At 43.8% G+C, this 20,874-nt stretch overlaps 1 protein-coding gene across 5 annotated transcripts in view; it reads right to left on the reverse strand.

Moving 5' to 3' along the window:
- Positions 1-3,856: 3,856 nt before the first annotated feature.
- EDARADD (EDAR associated via death domain) overlaps positions 3,857-20,874 on the reverse strand; it is a 61,945-nt gene continuing 44,927 nt past the window's right edge. For 4 of the 5 annotated variants that reach the window (XM_075596446.1, XM_075596447.1, XM_075596449.1 and 1 more), the window contains 3 exons: positions 10,563-10,651; positions 9,757-9,802; positions 3,857-7,701 (listed from right to left, as the gene is read on the reverse strand). In XM_075596446.1, the coding sequence (XP_075452561.1) occupies positions 7,325-7,701; positions 9,757-9,802; positions 10,563-10,651 (512 nt within the window). In that variant the 3' untranslated portion in view covers positions 3,857-7,324. Of the gene's footprint in view, positions 7,702-9,756; positions 9,803-10,562; positions 10,652-11,179; positions 11,336-20,874 lie in introns of those variants that run through there. The other variant, XM_075596450.1, reaches the window with a different exon arrangement.

Here is a 20,874-nt window from a genome sequence, read left to right on the forward strand (position 1 = left end):
ACACATTGATTGACTTAGTGGTAAACCATGCCCAAAATGGCAATGAATGGGCAATCTAAAATTATCAAAAAAAAAACAAAAAAAAATTCCTTTTCCTTAAAACCAAACATTTGCCAAAAAACGCATTGATAGTCAATGAGGTTATCTATACCCTGAAAGGGGCATAGATAAACACATTGCCAGTCAATGGGCATCCTAAAAAAAATACACAATTAAAAAAAAATCCGCTCAATGTCTTACCTTTGCCGGGATGAACATTCACTCTCCTCGTCCAACAGCGGCACCAACTCTTGCTCCATGATGCAATGGACCTCAACAGCATGATGTGAAGAAGTCTATGATCCAGCACAATCCAACTCAGTACCGTCTCACCTCACACCGGACCCAGCACAGTCCAACCTGGTCCCAGCTCACCTTGCCCCGGATCCACCTCAGTCAGACGCATGTTGACACTTTGAGGTACATTTAGAAACTTGTCCCAACGCAGCCATACAGTGACAGAGTGAAAGCCAAGTTGGACCAGATTTTGGAGAGAATGGAAAGGATGGGACATCATGGGTCTCTATTCTATTTTAGGTCTAGAGCAATAGGAGAGAGCAAGACATCTGGAGGCACCCTCTCCATCCCGTGTCTCCATGCTATGTCACAGAACATCATAGACAAGGAGGACATTTTGGCTACGAGCCCCCCCCCCCCCCCCGATGGAGAGAGAGACCTGTAGGAAAGTGTCATCCCAGGGCAGTTAACTGTGTCCGCTTTCCAAAGCACACCTGCGGCACCACAAAGGCATAGACTACTGGCAGATTTCCCATGAGGCCTGATAGGCCCGGGCCCCGGGGCGGTATGCCGGCTTGCTGCCCTGCGCATGAGCAATCGTCGTTTGCCGCTTCTGGGCATGCGCAAGCGGCGCTGGCCATAAGGGTTCATTTTTACGTTTTATATGTTTGCTCTCAAATTGTTATTAAATACTACTTATATACTATATATACTATAATATATATTATTAAATACTACTTATATACTATATATACTATAATATATATTATTAAATACTACTTATATACTATATATTCTATAATATATATTATTAAATACTACTTATATACTATATATTCTATAATATATATTATTAAATACTACTGGCAATCACTTTTGGCGATATATTATTTTATAGTTTATGCATTAAAAGTTATATATTAGGTGACACATTTTATCATGCAGCAACACGGCCTTCCCTCACACCGATCCTATCACACAGCACATGCTGCTTTCCCCATGCTTGCTGAGACAGTCTCTTAAACGACTTACCAAACTAACCACAACTGTGTCAGTTTCTTCAGTAGTTGTGCACTGAATGAGCGGCTTTGTTCTCTCCCTCCCCCTGGGGATCCCTTTCAATGCACAGTACTGTGTGACTGTGTAATTCATGGATCTACAGTACTTTCTTCTCTAAATAAAATTCTCACAATTATTTAACATTTGAACGTGTAAAAGACACAGCGATAAAATGTCGGTTGGTGGTTGACGAAGATTGTATTATTGTAGTATTTTAAAAAGTCTTAAATTCCTATTGTAGTCGTTGTTTAATTCTTATTTTCATTCATGTTTTGCAGGTTTGGCGGGCTGATGAGCATCAACACCGTGTTCATGCAGGAAACACATGCAGCGATAGTGTCAGGTAATGTTGTCATTCATGCATCTATTTTTGTTGTTAATACCCCTAATACCAATACTGCGCAGAAATTCAATGATGCATATGCATTTCAACCAGGTTCAATGGAAACACGCATGCGCAGAAATTCAATGATGCATATGCATTTCAACCAGGTTCAATAGAAACACGCATGTGCAGGAATTCAATGGCACGCATATGTGTTTCAACCAGATCCCATAGAAACACTCATACCACACAATATAATTCATGCACTACACCAGGGGTGCGCAAACTGGGGGGCCTCTGTAACCCACTTATCTTGGGTTCCAACGAAGCAACGCAGCATCAAATGGCAACGTGGGGTCACGTGATGTCACTTTACCATGGCAATGTGACGTTACATGACCCCGAGGTGTAATTTGATGTCAGAGCCAAGGTAAGGGGGGAGCGAGCAGGGGGGACCAGCATGCAGGGGGGAAAGTTTGCGCACCCCTGCACTACACTACTATATTTCTGCTCAATTATTAATATACAACATTCTCTTGTACAGCTGATAATGTCCAAGAGCCAGTCAACCCGAAGAAGATTGTAAATTTTGAAGAAGAGCGAAGACTAGTGTAATATTGTATTTTCACAAAGTCATTTACTGTAATCTATTAAAAAAATATTTCCTATTTTAAAATACTTTTTTAGCCATCTGAAGTTTTTAGGGGAATAAGTGGTGGGTTACATTTAAATATATGGGATATCATATCGTATCGTATCAAATGAACGGGAGTAAGGGATGGATTACTGTACATTGCATTTAGATTTTGAACACACACTAGCACAGTAGCGCCTACTAGAATTTCAGCGGAGTATTGCAACCAACGCTAAAAATCAATTTCCCCAGTCGTGACGCACACTCGTGAGTCAGCTGCGATCAGCCAAAAAAAGATCGGGGATGCAGGCGCAATCCGCGAGACACATGCGCCAATAAATGATGCTATATCTGTTATACAGAAGTTCGAAAATGGCCGCACTCTCCTGAAAAACAGCCTTTAAGGGCAAGCTGCCGTGCCAGCTAATCTGATAGATACAGGAAGTGGTGTAAGTGTGTGAAATGTACACTAAATACCAGCACTGACAAAAGTTATGGAAAATCATACAGAGGGTTTATTTATTCCATAGAGCACCAAGTATTACAATGTGTATATATATATATATATATATATATATATATATATATATACATAGCTAGAGAGATAGATAGAGATAGATAGATAGATAGATAGATGCAGAGGTATCTGTACCGTGTTAGCCAAGCGTAATAATCGAAAACAAATAGTCGATACCGTTCTGTGGCTAACAAAATGCTTTTATTTGTGCGAGCTTTTGAGATATGGTGATCTCTTCTTCGGGCGATGTTACAATTCATTAAGCCGAGACATTTACTTTCAAACAGGACATCTAGGAATATTATTTCCGTGGGTGAAGCCTAACCCCCCCCCCCCCCACCCCCCTGTGCAGTATGCGATTTATGACTTAAGTGTTAAATGGTCCCTGAATATTTGTGATGTTAGAGTAAGCATGTATGTGTGTGTGTGTGTGTGTGTGTGTGTGTGTATACAGCGCTTTACAAAAGGTGTATGTAGGGGGGGAGTGTATAATAATGGTGTTGGTAGGTGTTGAAATGTAAGAGGGTGTTGCATTTCTGTTCATGTGGGTGGGTACTATGTGTCCCTATTGGTATAAAGGGATATAATTACATTTTACATATGAATGTGTAAGAGGCAGGTGTGTGTGCATTCATGCAGCGCAGTATTCATAGACATGGGCCTTAGCACTCGTGGGAAGAGAGTTCTCTTGTGTAGTGGCTCATGAAGCTGCGGTCTCGGTTTAGGCCACCGGTGAGGGTCCCAAATAGTTTCATAAATTTATATTCACGCAACTGTCTCTCTTCCGGTGTTCTGAGATTACCTTTGAGTATGGCCACCTTGAGATCGTTCATCTTATGGCCAGAGTCAGAGAAATGTTAACCGACAGTACAGTCTCTTGTTCCACGTGTGATGCTGTGACGATGCAGAGTAATTCTCTTGTTTAACCCCTGTCCCGTCTCACCTTATAGTAGTAGCCCCCTTGGCATTTCTGCACATGATAAGGTACACGACATTGTGTATATATATATATACACCAACAAAATTGGGGTTGTCCACAACACTGGAGTATTAAAATAATTTTTTTTATTCAAGCCCTCAAAATACAAAAAATAAAACAACCACTAAACGTTTCGGGCCGCAAGAGCACTGTGGCAAAACACAGGCGCCAGGGACAACATTTTAGGCACGGTCTAACACAGGGCAGTGATAACTTCACATAGCGTTAAGCCTATGTTAATAAGATCACTAACGGACCTATTTAGGTAACATCACATTAGTAGCACAGATTTAACAGACCTCTGTGTATGTACTGCTTAGTATACTCAGAATGGTATATTTGGCTCCCAGCTTTCCATGATTACTGAGCATGTGGAAATTAAAAGTTATGTACAGTACATTTTTCGAAAAGAGAATTATGGGTCTAAAAATCGGTCTCTAACCATATTTTCTCATTGAAAAGCCCTATAGAGAGTTGATTGCACCAGAAAGTAGGGTATACAATAAACAAAATATTCTATGGCCTATACAGGGTAATATTACAAGATAAAACCTACCATAATATTAATTATTTCCCATTGCAGTACCTTAACCACAGAGACATTTCCTTTTCAATATTGGCACTCGGGTGTTTAAGACCGACTTATATTAATTTTAGTGCAGGGAACTTGTGCCTGCAAATCCTCCAAAATGAATAGTCAAACTATTGATATCAGGATCAATCTGATACAAATGAGCCCAGAAATGTTATGAACAAATAAGCCAAAAGGTGGCGTACTTAACAAATGATTTATTGGAAAAGAAAAATTGAAATAAATTCCCTGAAAAACGATACAGCCAAATAAAAATACCTGAGCAGCAATAACCTTAAAAATAAATTTTTTTAAAAAGAGAGCAAAGCAGCACAAACGATGTGTAGGCAAGGTTAGCTTTTTATCTAGGCGCAATGGTTGCTCAACTCAAGGCCCGTTCATATGATGAATATCAAACTTCCAGTCTCCCATAATGAAAACATTGTCTCCCAGTTGCAAAACTGCGGCAAAACTCGCGCCACCAAGGGAAAATCCCATTACTTTCTTCTACTGTGATAAATATGGTTGGCACAGGTTTTTGCCACTGGGTGACCTTAGTTAATAACCCCATAGTGTGTTGGTGTAACCCTTTGAGAAACCTTTGAATGTTAGATCCAACTCTATTGCCATTGCTCCGGTTACCCTTGTGTATACAGGCAGATAGTGATGAGACTTATGATAGCCTTGTACAAGGTAGGATTTCACATGAACACACAAGCAAGACCCACTGCCTCCTACACACCCATAGCAGTGATCTGTGTCTGGTCTTCTAAGAAATCTAATGAAGATGTTTCTTTCTTTTTCTTATATTTTTCTTATTGTGTAATGGACTGTTGCTTTATTGGGTTCTATTATAAAGGATGACTATACAGTACTTGTGTGGAAAGCAAGTCATATAAACTTTAGATTTTGTCTTGTAGATAAATGGTGCTTTATTGGGTTCTATTATAAAGGATGACTATACAGTACTTGTGTGGAAAGCAAGTCATATAAACTTTAGATTTTGTCTTGTAGATAAATGGTGCTTTATTGGGTTCTATTATAAAGGATGACTATACAGTACTTGTGTGGAAAGCAAGTCATATAAACTTTAGATTTTGTCGTGTAACTTTCTTGTGGGGTTTCATTAGGAATGAGATGTTTTAATAATATACATAGATTTACGAGTATCAAGGACCCATTTTCATGCACCCATCTTTCTTCTCTCCTTATCCCCTGATCCAATGCCCTAGCTACAGAGCTAATGTGTGGTATTGTGTCAAACAACGTCTCCTCCTCGCTGCCTAGAAATAGCATATCCATATCAATGATAAGATCTGCAACATAGATATGTCTTTGACAAGATTACAGGTTATGATAATTAAATGGAAGCACACAATTAGATAAACACAGAAATAAATAACACCTCTACAAATGATTAACATTTGTGAAAAAGATGGCTTTTCACCAAAATGAGATTTACGTATGCGTTGGATTGCTGCTAGTCTGCAAATTAGAGGAGAAACAAAATCATAAGCAGGGGGATATTGGTGGACATATTTAATACACACTATGGAGCATATTTACTAAGCAGTCTTCTGTGCACCTCCCAGTTCTGTAATGTGCCGTGTCAGAAGACTGCTTAGCAAAAATAGCTCTAATCCTTACAACAGTGTTGTTCAACTCCAGTCCTCAAGACCTCAACAGGTCATTTTTTAGGGATGTCCCAGCTTCGAATGAGCACCTGTGCTGATGCTGGGCTAGCCTTAATATCTGACCTGTTGGGGGTCTTAAGGACCGGAGTTGAGCCCCCCTACCTTACAACCCCATCATACGTTTTGTGCATTCATTTTTTCTTGAACTTATGAACTGTAATATGGGCATATACCATCCTTGCTCACTGTGCTGTAATATTCAGCCTTGAAAGGACCATAAATGATGCCGTATATAACATAGAAACAAAGATAAAGACAATTTTATTCCATAGTGTGTCTATTTTAGTTATTGTGAAACTTAAATCCTCCTTGTTTGTACCTTTATACGATTGTGGTCTCTCTCCCAATTGATTTGTTTATTCCATTGTCATCTTTGCTGGCATTCACCAATTTGTGTCTGGCAGTATAAAATACTCATACCCAGATAATGGATTATAATAAATGAGCTCATATAAAATGTTTATTCATAACAATGTACATAGCAGGACGTAAAGCAATATTTTTGATTGATTCTTTGTTGTTACCTCTTTTAAATAGACCAGAATAACAGTTTTCAAAGATGAAGAGCAGAGATTCAAATATGGGGTGTATAATCATAATTTGTTGTAGCTTTTATTAAAGATTTCTTTATCCACATACTATGGTGTATACAATTTCCAATCCTTACTGGTCTCTCCTTCATGTTTACTTCTTCAGGTACAGGATACACATGAAGAAGAGACCTGTGCGGTTTTAAAAGCCGTGTATACTCTTCCATCCACGAAGAACTGCCTTGCTGGTTTATTAAAAAGGTCATCTACCACAAATTTGTGGTTTCAAAGAATGATGAACAACGTAATAAGTGGGGAAAGACACCCTATCTTTAAGAATGACATTCTTCCAGGTATAACCATGGACATTTGAATGTATCTCCAGTGCCTTGGAGTACCAAATAGTAGATGGTAATTTTAATTGTGCAAAAATATTCAAACGCAATTAACTGGCAGTGTCACACAATTTAAAAATGTATTCTCTGGAAGCCACGCAGCCACAAAGATTCCATCCTTAATATTATTCTGTTGTTTCTTCTACTCTATATACCGAGTTTAGTTGTTAGACATACAGTATGAGCTTGGCTCAAGCCCATCAATAGATATGGTACAACATAATGAAAGATGACATTCTGCTGCATAGGTGAGACAAGGGTGGAAGAAACTCACTTCAATGGCTAGGAGCATGTTACTACTCTAAACTCATATCAAAGCAACAAAAGTCCACACAGGTTTCAAGTCAGACGCTTCTCTCGAAGCTTCTATGTACCCTCATTGGCCAATCCACATCTACCCATTTTGACAACACTTTCTGGACATCAACTCTTCTATAGAGTTTGCAAAGGTCAATTAGCTGCTCCACAGTCCTTTCACTGTTCCTTAGCAAAAACCCAATGGTGGGACTTTGTTGTTTCTGCTCCAAGAAACATAATTCATCATAACTCATCCCCCATTTGCTGGCAAAGTTTCTCCAATTTTTCACAGTGGGGTGGCTGGGGTCCAGCTTTATCTTGAGGGTGTACAGCAGATCCTCATCATTCAGCAAATCACTTATAGCTGGTGGAAAGAAGCAGGTCTCACTTGTTTCTTGGCAGGAGTTGTTGGTCTTGGTTAGATCTAAAAACAATATAAAAACTGATTGTAAAAAATGTCCACCGTTACAATCAAATATACATTACAATTATAAAGATCTAATCATACAAATAAGGGAATTTTGTGGTTGGTGCTGATACGACATTAATAAAAGAAAGTCATTCCTAAACCACTACATTAAAGCTGCAATCCCCTATCCATGTTTTCACATTTAGATGAACTGGAGGTCTCCCAGAGCAAGATGAAACTGGAGGTCTCCCAGAGCAAGATGAAACTGGAGGTCTCCCAGAGCAAGATGAAACTGGCGGTCTCCCAGAGCAAGATGAAACTGGAGGTCTCCCAGAACAAGATGAAACTGGAGGTCTCCCAGAGCAGGACCATGCTGGCGTAACTACTCATGGTTCAGGAAATATTCCCCTCCCAGTGGAGAACATTGAATGTGCAAGCCGCACCTAACTAGAACGCGTCAGACTTGACAAGTATGTTTTGGCGCTACATTAGAAGAGGATTTTTTCTTCAACAACTCTGGTGCAATTTGTTTTTTTTTTTTTACCAGAGTTGCTCTGGTGCTGCAGTGTGCACCTCCACTTTCCCTGTCCTGAAACTTGCAATACACACAAAATGTAACCTATGCTGGGTTTCAGGCCACGCTGGCAGCGAAGTTGTTAAAGAAGCCACAATCAACTAGGAGCCAGTTTCGTAGATATTGACTAAACAAGACAGCCGCTGTTCAGGCCGGTAGCAACTTATTTCAGTCGCTCTCTCTGGCTACTTCTGGAACCATTTTTGATGTTGATGGTCAAGTAAAGCAGGGAATGAAAACATTTTTTTTTAGGAGGGACTGAAAAGTTGATCCCACAATAATCTCTCACGTTTATAGTATATCAAGACCTTGGGAGTGCTGACTATTACATTGCTTGTCTGGACACTGCTTTTTGTGCAGGTCCTATGCACCCTGGGGGAAAATTACAGCAGAGTTCATGTGAACGCTCCTTCAAATGCATCAATTTAGAAAAAGCCTGGGAAAGAGATTCCTGGTGCCCTGTGATTCCGAATTTTAAGAAGCAGCTTTCAAGGAAGCTAGAAGGGATCTTACATGTGAGTGGGTTTTAATTTGAATTGTCTCAGATTTCCTATTCCATGAAAGCTGCGTTTTCCAACCTGAGGGCTGAGAGTGACAGGAGGCGCCATATACACTGGGAGATACAGAAAGTGGCAAAGAAAACAGAGCTGGGAAGCCAACTCCAGTCCCCAAGGGCCACCAACTGAGCTACTGATTGAGCCCCTGTGCTGAAGCAGAGATATCCTTTAAAACCTGACATATTGGTGGCCCATGAGGACTGGAGTTGGCCATGCCTGCTATAGCGTGACAAATAAACAGAATGAGGGAGTTAGAAATAGTGACAGATCGAAACAGTGTGCAAATAATACAGAACAGAAGTTCCGCAGGCAAAACAAATGCTTCCTGGGGTGCCTTGTTTAAAAAGGATTGGACGTCAGTGTAATAAAGCCTGGAAATGTACAGTAACTAGCTTTCTGCCTGTATTAGATTTGTAGCCTATAATCTACATTGATGCTGCAAACAGTGTTAATGAATACAAGATAATGGCTAAACAAGATTATTATTATTATTATTTATTCATAACTAACCAATATATTTCTGCAGCTCAGGACCATGGATTCGGAAAACAGTAATGATAAAATATCAGCATTTACTGGTACAGTAGGTAATGAGCTTAGAATCTATAAGGAAGGGATAAGGGAAACATAAGGTACCGGGGGTGAATAAGTTTGCAGTGCTTCGGAGAGCCGCTTGCTAACAGTATGAATCATGGAATTGTGATGAAGTGTAGATTGAGCAGTGAGAGCAAGGTAATTAGAATATGAAGGTGGAAAGGTTTCATTATTCATCCAGTATCAGCGCAGCAGTAAAATCAGAAACATCATGAAGGGCAGCAAACGGCTATCACCGTTTGGCTGCTGCCTTTACTGTGATTTCGTATCTCTGTACCTCTCTAGCTAGTCACAGGAACTGAAGCCAATACAAGTTCCAAAACATATCGTGCAAACATTACGTACCAGGTAGTGGTTCAGCAGTCGTCTGTGGACACTCATTTTCTTCTGGCTAGATCAGAAGAATATAACACAACATATAGTTAGCCAACAGTACTGTCTATCTTTCTATGATCTATATATTTAAAAAAAAAAAAACAAGAAACAAGAATCTATACAAATTCCAATGAGCCAACAAAGCCAGAAGAAATGAAATAATTATGTGGTATATACATTTGATTATAGAAGGGAGATTCGGGAAGGATAGACGTGTTGCTGTCATTTATCCTAGTAAGATACTAGTTACTGTATCTTCAAATATACTGAAAACTCAGGATCATGATTCTGCTATATACTTTTTGGTGTATAGTAGTTATGTTTTATTAAACGTTTGCCAGGGGGACCATCAATGCATTGCATAGAAAGGATTTTGCTTGGCCGAATGCACAGGTTTTTGATTGATAACAGTTAAATGTAACCCCTTGTGTGCCCTTTAGATGTAGCTATCACCTCATGGGTTCTGCCACTCCAGAAGCCCTATATGACATGGCAGCAACGTCATATCCTGTTTGTCCGTTTTCATGGGGAGACTGTGTTCTGCGCACAAAAGATTATTCTGCAAACTGCATTTCACAAAGTCATATATATATACACATGTGAACGTGTATGGATTGTGTTATCAAGCAGTAGCAGGTGAGGTACTGTGCATTCCTAGCCCGCGGCATTTTGGACTTGTTAGTTTTATACAGAAAACTCAAGATCTGGGGATGTAGGGAGAAGTTCTGCCTAATAAACAAGGACACTGCTGATACTAATTCATGTTACTGTCTTACCTGTTGTATCCTTTCAGAGTCTGATGTGAGAGTTACAGGGGAATCATCTGGAGTTCCCAATGGGATATAATCCACTAGACATTCATCCTCTGAGGGGGGAAAAAGTAAACATTTAGCAACTTTTACATATTTAGCAATATCAGAAACATCCTCTTTACTAGAGATGTTTGAAACTCTCTGAACCATGTACACAAGTTTTTTCTTCATTTTGCCTTTTCCCGCCGAGCTTTACAGGGTTAAAATTAATCAGGAAATCAGTCAAAGATGCTGCAAGACTTTGTAAAATGTTGTAATGCTGGAATTCTAGACCCTGAGGTGTTTATTTATTTGGGAGGGCGGGAGGGGGGGCAAGGGGGAGGAGAGAGACGGAGAGAGAGAGAGACGAAGAGAGAGAGAGACGGAGAGAGAGAGAGATGGAGAGAGAGACGGAGAGAGAGAGAGAGACGGAGAGAGAGAGAGACAGAGAGAGAGACGGAGAGAGAGAGAGAGAGAGAGACAGAGAGAAAACAGAGCGAGAGAGAGAGAGAGAGAGAGAGAGAGAGAGAGAGAGAGAGAGAGAGAGAACGGAGAGTGAGAGAGAGAGAGAGAACAGAGAGAGATCATTTTTGGTAAAGTACCCATTTACTGATCGAACTCCCAAAATACTGTTGTAACCCTCCTTGCTCTGCTCTAAGGAAGTCGATATATACATGGCTGTGCCTGTTTGTAGAATACTGGGTGGAGCTCTATATACACTTATATCTCCCTATAGTGACATCACTGGTCACAAGACATACAAAAGAGTGGCTATCCCTTTCTGCATAGTCATCTTGCATCACATGATGGGGAGGGGAATAACCTGTGTGATCCTGCACTGTTAACTCATTAAGGCTGTTAACCCCTTACACTAACTAGTAGTCACTAAAGGTGGGGGTTGGGGGGGAGGGAGGGAGCACACTCTTCTTTCAAATGAGCTCATTCCCCAGGTATCTCAGGTCTATTGACATGTATAGAAAACAAATACATCCCCAGATATCTCTCTCCGCGCTCTCTCATCATTCCGAGCATTGCAGATAATATGTTTTCAGGGGAACTTACACGTTATAAATAAATAATAATAACAACAACAACAACAACAGCAACAACAACAACAAGGAATTCCGGCACCTTTTTGTTATTGATCAAAAAGTTACTCCATTTTGAGGATGAACTCATTTGGAATGCACCGGGGATGCTAAATAAGTTTTTTTCCCTAGGTTTGAAGCAGGGGTTCTCCAGAGCGGAACGCGTTGAATTCAGCTCTGGGGGCACCCGGTTTCCTGAGATACTTACCTCCGAGGGTGTGCCGGTGCCTCCTACTCAGTTTAAATGTCTCGGGCACACGAACAATAGGAAACTGCCAGGGATAATGTTACGGCTTCCCATTGGCCAGCAAGCCGCCATTATGTTAGCCCCCAGCAAGCCCCGTCAGAGCTCCTAGCCCCGTCAGAGCTCCTACCAGCATCCCCTTCCGAGGTAAGTATCTCAGGAAGCAGGAGGTCTCCAGAGCTGAAATTAACGTGGTTCCGCTCCGGAGACCCCCTGCTTCAAACCTGTATTAAAAACAAAAAAAAGTGTCACCAGGAGTGCTGCTTTGAAGCTTAAATATATGTTGTAGTATAACTTAATGTATCTTTGCTTAGGGTTTTGGGGACTTTGTTTCCTACGAAAACACCACTTGTTAACATCGATGTTTCCAGGCAACTTTGGAGCAAAGCGAGTGCAATGATTATTATATCCTCTTCCTAACTGGCATCCGCTCGACTTTCGTGCCGCTGTGTCAGCTTACAATTTAGGGAATGTCAATAGGATGAGTTTGGGATTATTTGTTGTGCACTCATATAACAGGGTGTGTCAAATTCTGCTTCTCTGTGTCTCATTTTATTTCATCCTTCTTTCCGTGTTAAAAAAAAATAATTAAAATCGAACAGGCGTGAGACGACTAAACTCTCTGGCTAACAATTTTATGCTTGACGCAAGCGGGATTACAAAATGGCGCAGTGCATGACAGTACAATACAACAGATATCTGCTGCACACCAAAAATAAATATAACGATCTAATCAGCGGTGCTCCTGGTTCAGGGAATCCCCGTCTGTACCCCAAAGTCTGCGAGGTAAATTAGAAGCAGGGCACTACGGATTTCTGCAAAAACAAATCTATTTATTGAGCCAATGTTCCGACGTTTCGGCAGATACAATAGCTGGCAGCTACACTCGAGAAAGACCGTTGTATCTGCCGAAACATTGGCTCAATAAATAGTTTTGTTTTTGCAGAAATCCGTAGTGCCCTGCTTCTAATTTGGCTTGAACAACACACACAACCCCAGCAAGCTCCTTTTGGGAACCCCTCTGTTGCTTGTTCTAATTTGGCTTGCAGTGCAGAAGAGCACATTTTTCGTTCCCTTCATACATGCTGTATGCACCTACAGTTTGATAGAGTTTCGTGTACCTACGGCAAGTATATATTACTTTCCCCCGGGGTTCACACAAGTTCAAGGTCTAACTTTACGGAGTAGAAAACACATGCCAGCACACGTTAGGAACATTTCTTCCCCCCCCCCCCCTCCCCGTGCTCTCAGAAAGGGTTGGGAGTGACTCGCAGGCAATTATTTTAATTATTATATTTATAATTATGGAGCAAATATTCCAGTGGCTGTAAAATTGTGCCGGTGTGGATGGTGGAAATCCTTTAAGCTCTTAAACGCCACGTGGATAATTGCGCTTCAGAAGCACGGCGTGCTCCTTGAAAACACAACTGACAACCGAAGCAAACGCAACTCCTTCTACGTAATTACCTGCCAGAGGAGCTAATTTAGACCTAATTGTTTAATTCCCCAATTACTTAAAAATTATATTACAGCACTGCATTAGAACTACGGTAAGGTATTTTAAATGTATATATCACATATTAACCAGTTGCAAGTAAAATAAAATGCTTAGATTTTGCTGACAATATAAGCAGTGCTGTACATATGGCAGACGCTATAAATACTAAGCAGTGGCAAAAGTGCCAGAATTGCTGAAAAATTATGTAGATCTTTCCCCAGCTGCAAGTTTTCCTTTTATTTGAGATGAAACGTGCTGTTCTGCATGTCTGTGCCAGCAACTTCCTAATTGTAGGAGAATGACCAAAAGGGGTGTGTACAGTATGCGCAGACTTGGCTTGTTGCACCGAGCTGACATTGGGATTGAACCGGTTCCTCTTATCTCAAAGCCAGTTCCAATAGACCTCCAAAACATTTATAAATGAACACGGAGAAAGTGGTATTGTGTGCTACGTATTAATGCTCTCGGTTTTACTAAGTCAGCTTATAACTTGTGTACTTGATCCGGTTGATGACAGCGCCTCCATCTGCGCGGGATCCTAACAATGTGGGATAACCCCGTGCAGGACAATGTAATACACACCAGTATAATATAACAGGTTTTACTTTACAGGATATATAACTAACGACACTACAGAACATAAGTCTCACAGGGCCGTAACCCTGCACCGTGTCTACCCAAGACTGGTAGAGTTTTCCCCCACTGTACTGAGGTGTCCTTGAGCACCCAACCACCCTGGTGTCCACAGAGTCAACCACCCACCCAAATGTGTGAGACAGGGCTTCCCACTAGAATAGGTGTATAGTTGGTGCACATGGTCAGGTACCTGCCGGGTGCTCCAGCACCCGGGCGCGCCGACAGAAAGGAAGACAGGATCCGCTGATCCAGCGATGGCGTCATTCGCAATGAGTCTGCCTCCGCGTGGGGTGGTATCTGGTTGGTGTGTCCCACCATGAAGAGAGTCTCTGTGCCTTTTAGTGGGGGTCTGGTCCCAGACCACAGGCCGCAAATGCTGGGTAGCTTCCGCTGTGTCCCTGACACTAGGGATGCTAAGCGGGGCAGTATCCCTATCTAAGGGATTTCAGTAGGAGTACTGTGCTGCTCCAAAAATCACATGTGACCACATTGAAACATATTGATAAGTCCAATAAGCGTCAGAATGCTTGTATAATGTCCATTCTTCAGAATGATGAGAAATAATAATGGGACCCAGTGCCTAGTGGCATCCACTTGATGACCACAAATAATGGCACTTATAAATGACCCACTCAATCTAAACAGCTGTAGTGTATATCAGGAAACAATTATATGGCACTAGGGCCCAATACCTGTATCCTTTGCAGGAACACTGCTGTTGTTTCTTTCAAAGCATCCAGGGCGTGCAATCTGTAAATGAAGACGATCCAGAATGGTGTAGCAGCAGACAGAGCACAGCCAATGACATCCAAAAATACCCCAGGCAAACTCCAAAACACTGAAACGCGTAGGTGGTGCGTTCACGTAGCTCCTGCTTTTGTTGGAAGTCTGCAATAAATAGCTGATTAACGTATTTTGGAGTTTGCCTGGGGTTATTTTTAGATGTCATTGGCTGTGCTCTGACTGCTGCTACACCATTCTGGATCCCTATCTAAGGGGCCTGTCCCTATAGCAGCCACAAACTGAGATGAGTCGGGCCTATCTGGGGCCTAACAGGGGGTATCTGGCCTAGTACAAATGCCACAGACAACTGCACATACAACCAACCCCTTCCTTGTCCCAGCTCCGACTGGCGGGTGCAGACGCGCCAAAAGTAACAATCTCAGTGAGCAGGGGATTGCTGCAGCCCTATTGGCTGGTTCCTAGCACCTGACCAACTGCTGTGCATTGTGGGGCTGTTGGGTGTAATGGCCACCACTTGTGCTATACTGCACATGCGTGCGGGTGAAGCAAGATGGCCGCCGCAACTCCACTTTCTTCCTGCGCATGCGCGACCACGTGCAAAATGGCGATGCCCTGCTAAGAGAGCCCCATGTGATCTGATCGCCACTCCAACTGCCCGCAGACCTCCCAGCACTCTCCCCATCCTCCGCTGCTGGCAGCAGCCACAGCGGAAGGTAAGGGGATGAAGGGGGACCGGGTCACTTTCTCCCCCTGGAGAAAATATCAACGTCCCCGCTTGGGAACAGTGTAACAACAATCATAACTCAAAACTTATAGCTTACATATTATAAAAATACAGTAGTTATGTACAATCTTACCACATCATAACTCTACATGAGGTTATATATTTCTGTGAACATCACATGATGGATTTAATTTTACTGCGAGACCACTGCTGAGCCTCATAGTGGGTGCCCCAATTGTATCATAGGTTACCCGATTTGGAGGGTACCTAATTCTTTGGCTCCGCCAGAGCTGTTCTTCAGCTTCTCCCTCTGGGGAGTAATAGGTATAGTCCTGAGGCTCAGCCTCACTCATTGAGGGTAATAATGTCTCTCAATAGTCTCTTCTTGGGGTGAAGCATGGGCTTCTGGGGTCCAGGGGTTGGCTCATGGAGTCACCCTAGAGGGCGTCGTTTGTCGGGACCCTTTACACGTGGCTCCTCCGGGACTATGGGAGCCCCTTTGAGAGGGTCCCTCCATTGGATCCTCTACAGTCTCATTAACAGTCTCTTCACAATCTGGATGATCATTAATGGTCTCAGAGATAGTTTCATTTAATTATTCCGGCTCACTGTCCAGTGGTGTAGCCGGTATCTCTGGTTCAGAGTCTCCTACTTGTGGAATAGGAAGAAGGTGGTTACATGCCAGACCCTTAACCGGCTGTCCGTGTCTTTTATACGGTAGACAGGGAGGCCCGGCATTTGCGACTCGACTTCAAACACACCGTCACGCCAACGGTCAGTGAGTTTATGTTTCCCGGGAATCCCAAGGTTGCGGAGAAGCACTGCATCTCCAGGACGGATTTCCCGGTGTCTGACCTTGTGGTCATAGTGCCTCTGTTGTTGGCGTTGAGCTTAGCAGCAGACTTCTCGGCTTGCTGGTAAGCCTGTTGCAGGGTTTCCTGAAGCCTTTACACGTATTTGAAGTGCGTTGCATTGTATATCCCATCTGTTGACACTCGCAGACGTACATCCACTGGCAGCCTGGCATCTCGCCCAAACATAAGGAAGTATGAGGAGAATCCTGTGGACTCGTGTCGAGTACAGTTGCACGCATGTTCTAGGGTCTCCACAAGTCGGCTCCACTCTGTTTTCTGAGCGCCTTTCAACGTGCCAAGCATATCCAGCAACGTCCTGTTGAATCGCTCCTGCAGAGCGCCGTACAAGTAGTCATGGAGTTTGTTCACAATGGCCCACTTGAAAGCGAGGAACTCCAGCTTCACTCATCGGTACCTGGTAGTACCCAGATCGCAAGTCCAGAACACTGAACCACTGGCTCCCAGTTAGTGCGTTGAGAATCTCTTCAATGCGGGGAAGAGTGTACTGATCGCGTATGGTACGGTTGTTCAGTGTCCGGTAGTCGACACACAATCTTACCGAGCCATTCTTCTTACTCACCACAACGGTGGGCGAGGTATAGGGACTCTGAGATTCGGTCACAATCCCTGCTGTCTCCATCTCATGTAAGACGTCCCTTACATCATCCACATCCCGAGGGGCGATGGGACGAGAAGGTTCTCGGAAGGGTGTAGTGTCACTCAGCCTGATCGTGTGTTGGGCACTGCAACTGCAACCCACATCCATCTCGCTCGTGGAGAACACAGCCTGGCGTTCTTCCAATATGGCTTCTGACCGGTCTTTCCACTCAGCCGGTAGGGTTGAGTCTCCGAAGTTGAATGTCAGTTCGGCTGGCTGTTCGGACACCGCGGCAGCATTCACCTGAGGCATTGTCTCCATTGGGGTGACTGGGTATATACAGCCCAATTTTCCTCCCTGATCGAAAGTCATGGAGTGCGGAGAGATATTTTGGACAAACACGTCAATTCGATGAGGGATCTCCGAAGTCCATTCCAGGGACTTCTGGTATTAACTTGTAGCCTCTCTGGGCATCTTCCTCCGGCGTGCTTTTCAGAGAGAAGAGATGATCATCCTCATCTCGGTCAGGGTATCAGCACCATGCAGCAATGCGCTACACTCCCCCTGGTGGAATTTCTGTTAGCCCTGCTCGCTGGTTGAAGAGATCTCCATGATGGTCTAGAGCAGATATCTTGCAACACTCTTCCAACAGGATGGGGTGGAGATTCAGGCTACTCAAAGACAGTTCTCCGACTTCTTGTAGATGGGCACTGACTATTGCCCGCACTATATCGGTGTTAGTTCCTAAGATAATTGGGTACTTGGGCTGCTCTTGGGGTTCAGGTCACATTAGTACCTCCACATCCATAGGATGTGATTTGCCTGTGTTCAACTGATCCATCTTGAGACGAACATTCACAATTCCGTCAATGGGGTAGTCCTCATTACTTAGCCCCCTCACTTTCATATCCTCCGCCGATGGCAGGGGACGGTGTTTAAGGTGATGATTATAGAAAACTCTGTACATGATGGTCACTTGATACCCAGTGTCCAACATCGCTGATGAATCTACACCGTCCATGATGACACGTATGATAGCGGCTGGTCCTACCCGACTGTAAGAGTCCAATGGTGGGGTTCCATCGTTGGGGCTTTGATCAGGAGGGTCGTCATAGGGCGGGAAGTGATTTCGTCCGATTGGGGCAGGGGATTCGGCTGTGTGAACCCTGCAAACCATTACGTTAGAGTGGAAATTCTTAATGGCATTTTTTGTTGTTGTTCTTTCTCGGGGCATTCGTGGGAGGTGTCCCTTCCAACCACAGCTGTAGCAGATGAGGCCCTCGGGGGGCGGTGCGGCCCTTATAGGTAGGAGATGCTCTCTTGGACGGTTTGGACTTGATGGCAGATGACTTTGATTGAGAGTCCTCCTCTATACTATAGCGTTCCTTAACTTTCGGAGCAGATGCTCCCTTGGGTTCACCCTTTAGTTCTTTAGTCTTTGGGGACGTATGCAGATGGGTATACGCTTCGTGCCCCTTTACTAACCCCAAGAGATCCTTGAAGGTAGGAGGAGGTCCTTGTAGTAGAGAGCACCGGATCATGATCACTATGTGATGAGTGGGGATTGCCCCTCTAAGGAATTGCTTGCGCCGGCACTCATCTACCGTTGCGGCGGGATGATATTGCGACATCGCAGCTTCTAGAGGACCATTTGGATCCGTTGAAGGAAGATGAACAGGTCTTCTCCGTCCTGTTGTCTGAGGCCGTAGTATTTGGACCACAGTCCGCTCTCGTCTTCATCCCGGCCATAAATACGCACTAGTAATTCCACGATCCGATGAGCCGAGAAGCAAGCATCTTGATCGAGCTGTGCACCGACCATGGTAGATGCTGGAGGTCGAAGGCTCTCCATTATTTGTCGCCTAACCGCCTCGGAGAAGGGCCATTCGTTCATCACCTTGTGGGTGTGTTCCCTCCAGGAATCGATTCCTTCTTCGCCCACAATTAGGATGCATACCAGAGAAAGCTTTCAGTTTCCTGTAATTTTGTGCTTGGGAAGACATGGTGATTGCCTCCCCTAATTGCGTTAGAGTCACTCCCAATTTGGACCCACCAGTTGCCAGGCGACTGGAATATTCATCCCATCCGGTGGTAGATGGCGAGTGGAGAATTTCAGCTCTACGGTGTGTCTGGAGGTGACACAGGATGCGGAGGAGTGCAGCCTGATAGGGAGCGCCAACTATGGGTCCCGGGGGTAGAGGTCAAGGGTAAGGCGGCGAGAGCTGGGTATATCACTAGGCAGCCCGTAGCGGGAGCATCCTGTAAATACAAGGCCTTTGGAGCCCCTTCTTAACATAGGTCATGGTCGGCAGCCACTAGGAATATGGTCCGCCGCTGCGTAGTGTCATACTTGCTCCCTAAAACCTGTGCTATGGCTAGACCAGGGAGTTTGCGGAGATAATGGCACAGTTCGTGCACGGGGGTGGGGCTTAGAATATCTCCCACCGCGAGCATGTGGCGGGGAGGCATAGCTCAAGTGAGGGTTTCCACCACTCCCATCCAAGTAAGGAGGAGGGGAGGGACCATCCCCGTCCTGCTGGCTGCCATGCGCTCGGTGCACGTGTTGCTCCAGCACCTCCCCTGCTTCCGCGCAGGTAAAGCCCGGCCCGTCGGCCCCTACAAGCCGCCGATGCAGTTACAGCTTCAGCCAGCAGCCCACGTGGGAGTAGGCCTCAGTCTAGAGCCGACACGCAGCTCCAGACTGAGAACCTTCCTGGCAGAGAGCGGACCGGATTTACTGCCCCTGCCCAGACATTTAGTCCCCCGGCCCCTCCCTCTCCCACACGCCACCCCCTGACGTGGGGGGAGGGGAGGGAAGGGGCATAGCATGGGGAGGAGCCTAGCATCGATAATAAAGGGGCTCCAATCTACTTGAAATTATTAAAGTTGTTTGGCAGGTTGTATTCAGTTTACTATTTTCATGCTTAATTAAACATGGTCTTTTTTGCTACTTATGCACCGACCTTGACCCCTTGCAGACGCACTTACCAGAACACCCTCCTACTGTCTCTGTAAGTCCTCACTACTTACCACGTAGAGTGTGAGCTCTTCGGGACAGGAACTCCTTTTCCTAATGTTACTTTTATCTATGAATCGCCTATTCCTCTTATGTCTCCTAATATGCCAAGTGTATTACTGCTGTACAGCGCTATGTACATGGATGGCGCTATACAAATAAAGCTATATATATGTTTATATACATACATTACCAGGGATAGCTTGTTTCTCAGCACACTATCATCTTTGCATATTTTGTACTTCTTCCTATTACTGACAGTCAGATTCTGAGCACTATCTCAAATGGGCATAACACATTTCCTATTGCCCAAGTCCCTTTGTCTTCTCAAACCTACGAGAGCTATATGTGTTACATTATATAAATGTGCACATTGCTCTTCGATGTGTTGCAGGGAGTGAAGAGGTTAAACGTGGGGTTGTTTTAATCGAATACAATACATTTTTCACGAGCAATCAGCCATCGCCACACACAGTCTTCGGTGGAATACTGCATTGTCTTGTTGCACAGAGATAAACGGAATGCCTGTGACGGGACTTTCCCTTTGCCCTCGGGCTATCAGCAGGAAAGTTACATCAGCACTGGAAATACCATCGGAGAACCAGCTGCAGAGATCATTTCACAAACATGAGAACATATTCATCCATTCTGGTGGTGGCAGGGGGGTCAAAGTGTGATGGTACTCGGGTTACAACTACTTTTATTTTCTTTCTCTTGTTTTCTTTATTTAATTAGATATTAAAAGTAACTATTAAAAAAGTAAATCATCTCAGTGATTCCCAACGGTGTGGGGTGGGGGGGGGGGGTATTTCACAAACCCCTAGGGGTTCTTGAGGTATCCGCAAGGGGTTGACCCCAAATAATATGATGGCAGATCCCAGGCAGTATAGTGGGT

This window comes from Ascaphus truei, chromosome 4 (assembly GCF_040206685.1).
Source record: "Ascaphus truei isolate aAscTru1 chromosome 4, aAscTru1.hap1, whole genome shotgun sequence".
NCBI lineage: Eukaryota > Metazoa > Chordata > Amphibia > Anura > Ascaphidae > Ascaphus > Ascaphus truei.